Genomic DNA, 4762 nt, shown 5'->3' on the forward strand with positions numbered 1-4762 from the left:
CCACAGCTGACTCCTTGCTGGATGCTGGCTCAGGAGAAGCCCTCATGCTCCAGCCAGCTTTGATTTAACTTCAAAGATAAACCACAATGTCTTAAAATCACCTCACAGAAGGGTGGTCAGAGAAGTCTGGGATAGTGTTCCTAAATCAACGCCAACATGTTGCCTTTTCCCTGACTGGCCGAGCTGTGGGATTGTAGCAGTTCTGCTGAGTAGTGCCCACTGAAAAGCTAAATCTGAATTTATATTCATTTTTCAGAGTGATGCCAAGCACCAGCGGGCACAACAAAGCCTGAACTGAAGTCTTGGCATGCTTTAAAGCCAATATTTCTATTTTCAGCCGAGCTTCTCTGGGAAGAGAGGTTCACATAATCATTCCACACTGCTGCCTTTTTGTCCTTCCCCAAAAATCCTTTGATAGCAGCATCAAAGCTATTAAGATGCAAATCATTTCGGGAAAGCTGCAGCCAAGACAGAGGAGAGCGATTCCCAAACATCCCTATGAGGGGACGTGCTGCAGTTTCACTTCCTGTTCATTAAATGTAAGGAAAATTCATGGAAAACCAATTTTTCCCAGTCTCCAGGAGAGGGGAAGGCCCCCAGAGCCCAGTGAGGAGATGGGAACCACAAGGAGCTTGGAATTCATCTCTCCTTTTACTCATATCAAGGCTTTTAGGTTCAGCAGCATTTCTCAACACATCCTCAAGCATGATCTCTCCCTGAAAATGGTTTTTAACAGGAATACACTAAGAAGAGATAAATAGACAAACATTTGATGCACTGATAGTGTTGTGGCACAGCTATTATCACCTAGAATAAAGTAGGAAGGCCTTTAGGAAGGCATGGTATATCCTGCTTTTGTACCCATAAAAGCTGGAATTTCCCACCACTGTATTAAAACCTGAACTTCTCCCACTGTAAATATTTTTTCCCTTCCCAGAGAGCATGGAAAACAGTTCTGAGAGCATCTCTGCAGTTCTTTTAAAGCCAGAGCCAGCCACTGCTGCAACCTCATCTCCCTCAGTCTAACTCCATCCATGAGACCTGTAGAGGGCAGTGGATAAAAGAAAATCAAGTGACAGAAGGAGCCATAAATGTTAAATACAAATTTTTTTAAAATTGGGATCTCATCTAAGGACTTCCACGTATTGAAAAGCTTACAGGTAATTCCATGGATTAATGGATTACTGCAATGGGATTTTTCCAAGCCCAAAGCCCAGGCTCTCTGGCAGATTGCACTGACAGGCTTTACAGCAGAGCTCTTCCCTTGGGATTTACTTTTTTTTTTTTTTTTTTTTTTTTTTTTTCCCCTAACAGAAATCTTGCACCTAAGCTAAAATGTGCAGCTGGCCCTCCCAGTGCCATGATGCTCATGGGCAAACAAGATTTCCCCCTCCCCCACAGAAAGCCACGTTAAGCCAAGGAACAGGGAAAATACAGCTGGGCAAAGCTGAGTGTTTACACAATATACATCAGGGTGACATTAGTGTTCAAATTAATATTAATTTAATATCAAACTAGCCAGGACCCAGAGCAGAAAACAGCCTCCTGTGTAATTCCTCTGTGGTTTTCAGGCACACCGCTAATAACTTCATTATCCATTTGGCATATACAATTAACTCATTGCTGGTGGAATATGTAAAATCCAGGGTAAAACTCCAATTAGACACGGCAGATAAAAGCAGTACAGCAGGTACGGGATCCTTTGTCGTATCTTGCACGTGAGAGCATTAATCAATACAGTACGGGTGCTTATGATCACTTCAGTTCAGCCACTCTGTAGTAATTGCTCCCAGCTCTGTAAACCTCGGGCAATTCCAAAACTGGCTCAGCAATTACCGCAGGCAGAGATCTCCATACCATCGTTAATGCCCTGTTTGCCTCTGGAATGCAGATTAGATCTGCAAAGGCACCGAAACCACCAGGAACAGAGAAGGCAGCCAGCGAAATAGGGCTCGAAAACGTGTGTGTTCAGGTGATACCGGGGTGTTAATACTGAAAGCTCCTGGGAGTGCCCCGGCCCCGAGGTGAGCATCCTCAGCATCCCTGCAGCATCCTCACCCCTCCGGAAAGGCAGAGACCAAACCAGGAGTCAGCGCTGCGCTCTCCTTCCTCCAGACTCCCGCCTGAGTCACCGCGTTATAAATTGCCGCTGCTCCGAGGAGTCAGACGCTGACAACTCACTCTTACCTGATGCACTTTTTAACCTTGTTTGTGATGTTTTTATTTTTTTCCTCTACTGCCATCTCTCCTCTCTCTGCCATCAGCGTTGCCTGTTGTATCAGTTCCCTCAGATTTAAAAAGAGATAGAGAGCTAATGGCTGCTTTTGTAAAGCACGTTTGTGAAGGTAAACACTCACATGGACTTCTGAGCCATCCCCATACTCTGGCAGAACTGCTGCAGTGTCCCAGAGTGACAGCCTTTAGAAATGAAAAATTGGGACAATGCTATTCATGCTCTGAATGGAATGAAACAAAATAATTTTGCTATCATCAGTTATATAGATCTCTGTATGTCACAATAATATGGGAACATATTTTGGAGGGGGTTTGAAGAGACCGAAGGAATTTTTCTCCTGGGAAAATGTGTTTTTGGTGATGGCACTCTTCCTTCTCCAGAAAGCAGAAGGAAATGGATTTAAAAAAAAAAAAAAAAAAAGGGCAGGTGCGAGCAAGAAAGAAAAGTAAGACTGGATCATGGACAAGGTGGAATCAGTCCAAAGTTGGACTGGATGATCCTGGAGGTCTTTTCCAGTGTTGATGGCTCTGTGATATTGTGATTCAGAAAGTGACAGCATAATAAAAACAGATGGGTGGCAAGGCCCTGGAGTAGCACTTTAGATGGAAAGGCCACTCTAGAGATCAGAAATATTGTTCTGACTCCATCAGTCACAGAAGGTGCCCACACCCAACACCCACATCCACACCTGCATCCCCAACCCCATCCAAATCCACACCCAAATCCACACCTGCATCCCCAACCCCATCCACATCCACACCCACATCCACACCCAAATCCACATCCCCATCCACACCCACACCCACATCAACATCCACATCAACACCCACATCAACATCCACACCCACATCAACATCCACACCCACATCAACATCCACATCAACATCCACACCCACACCCACATCCACATCCACATCCACACCCACATCAACATCCACACCCACATCCACACCCACATCAACATCCACACCCACATCCACACCCACATCAACATCCACATCAACATCCACACCCACACCCACATCAACATCCACACCCACACCCACATCCACACCCACATCCACATCCACACCCACACCCACATCCACACCCACACCCACATCCACATCCACACCCACACCCACATCAACATCCACATCCACACCCACACCCACATCCACACCCACACCCACACCCACATCAACATCCACATCCACACCCACATCCACACCCACATCAACATCCACATCCACATCCACACCCACACCCACACCCACATCCACATCCCCATCCACACCCACATCCACACCCACATCAACATCCACATCCACATCCACACCCACATCAACATCCACACCCACACCCACACCCACATCCACACCCACATCAACATCCACACCCACATCCACACCCACATCAACATCCACATCCACACCCACATCCACACCCAAATCCACATCCACACCCACATCCCCATCAACATCCACATCCACACCCACATCCACATCCACACCCACACCCACACCCACATCCCCATCAACATCCACACCCACATCAACATCAACATCCACATCCACATCCACACCCACATCCACATCAACACCCAAATCCACATCCCCATCCACATCCACATCCACACCCACATCAACATCCACATCAACATCCACATCCACATCCACACCCACACCCACATCAACATCCACACCCACACCCACATCAACATCCACACCCAAATCCACATCCACACCCACATCAACATCCCCATCCACATCCACACCCACATCCCCATCCACATCCACACCCACATCCCCATCCACATCCACACCCACACCCACATCCACACCCACACCCACATCCACATCAACATCCACACCCACATCAACATCCACACCCAAATCCACATCCACATCCCCACCCACACCCACATCCCCATCCCCCTGCTGAGTGCCATTCTCCACCACAAAGGAGGGATCACCTAGTTTTGGGAGGAAAGCAGTGCTAGTGCTACTTTTCCTCGCTCACACAGACCAGGTCATACTGCACCCCCACGCTGGCAGGATTTTCCTCCCATTTGGCAGGGGTTTGTTCTTTTCTTTCCATGCAGCCTTTATTCTTGATTCTCATTCACACCTAAGTGCTCTCCAACCAGATCCCAGCCAAGTCTGACTGCTTCAGAAATTCTCCCAATCACAATGACAGGTTGGATTTTCCCATGATGAAAAATGAGTCCTCAGCTGCATCGTCTGAAAGTCCAAATCTCCTGCTCAGGGGTGAGCCAATGACTCCCTGGCCCAGTTAGAGAGGCGTGAGCTAAACCCAGGCAGAATTGTAGCCTGCTCTACAAGCAGCTAGCCCAGCAGCTGAGATAACTGGAATTTTCCTGTCTCTACCACAGGAAAATGACCATGGAACTGAATATGAATGAAGCTGGATTTTTTAAAGAAACTATTTATCATTTGCTCCTCTGGGAGTGATCCAAGTACAGCGCTGAAGTTGTCTCAAGCATTCCTATGACAAAGGTTTTCATTTTAACCAAAGGATTTGTCA

At 47.1% G+C, this 4762-nt stretch overlaps 1 protein-coding gene across 1 annotated transcript; it reads left to right on the forward strand.

The window, feature by feature from the left end:
• Positions 1–1885: 1885 nt before the first annotated feature.
• On the forward strand, positions 1886–4159 carry LOC134046442 (mucin-2-like). The gene is made up of 3 exons (XM_062496905.1): positions 1886–1972; positions 2831–3124; positions 3797–4159. Exons 1-3 carry the CDS (start codon positions 1886–1888, stop codon positions 4157–4159), a joined length of 744 nt encoding a protein of 247 aa, XP_062352889.1.
• The last annotated feature ends 603 nt before the right edge of the window (positions 4160–4762 follow it).

The sequence above is a fragment of the Cinclus cinclus genome, chromosome 7 (assembly GCF_963662255.1).
Source record: "Cinclus cinclus chromosome 7, bCinCin1.1, whole genome shotgun sequence".
NCBI lineage: Eukaryota > Metazoa > Chordata > Aves > Passeriformes > Cinclidae > Cinclus > Cinclus cinclus.

What these genes read in the sequence shown, in the direction of transcription:
- LOC134046442 (XM_062496905.1), top strand. Translation starts at nt 1,886, where the DNA reads ATGCAGATTAGATCTGCAAAGGCACCGAAACCACCAGGAACAGAGAAG. An exon ending in TCGAAAACGTGTGTGTTCAG is followed by an intron (nt 1,973 to 2,830) that starts GTGATACCGGGG and finishes GCCCTGGAGTAG; the next exon opens with CACTTTAGATGGAAAGGCCA. An exon ending in CAACATCCACATCAACATCC is followed by an intron (nt 3,125 to 3,796) that starts ACACCCACACCC and finishes ACATCCACATCC; the next exon opens with ACACCCACATCCACATCAAC.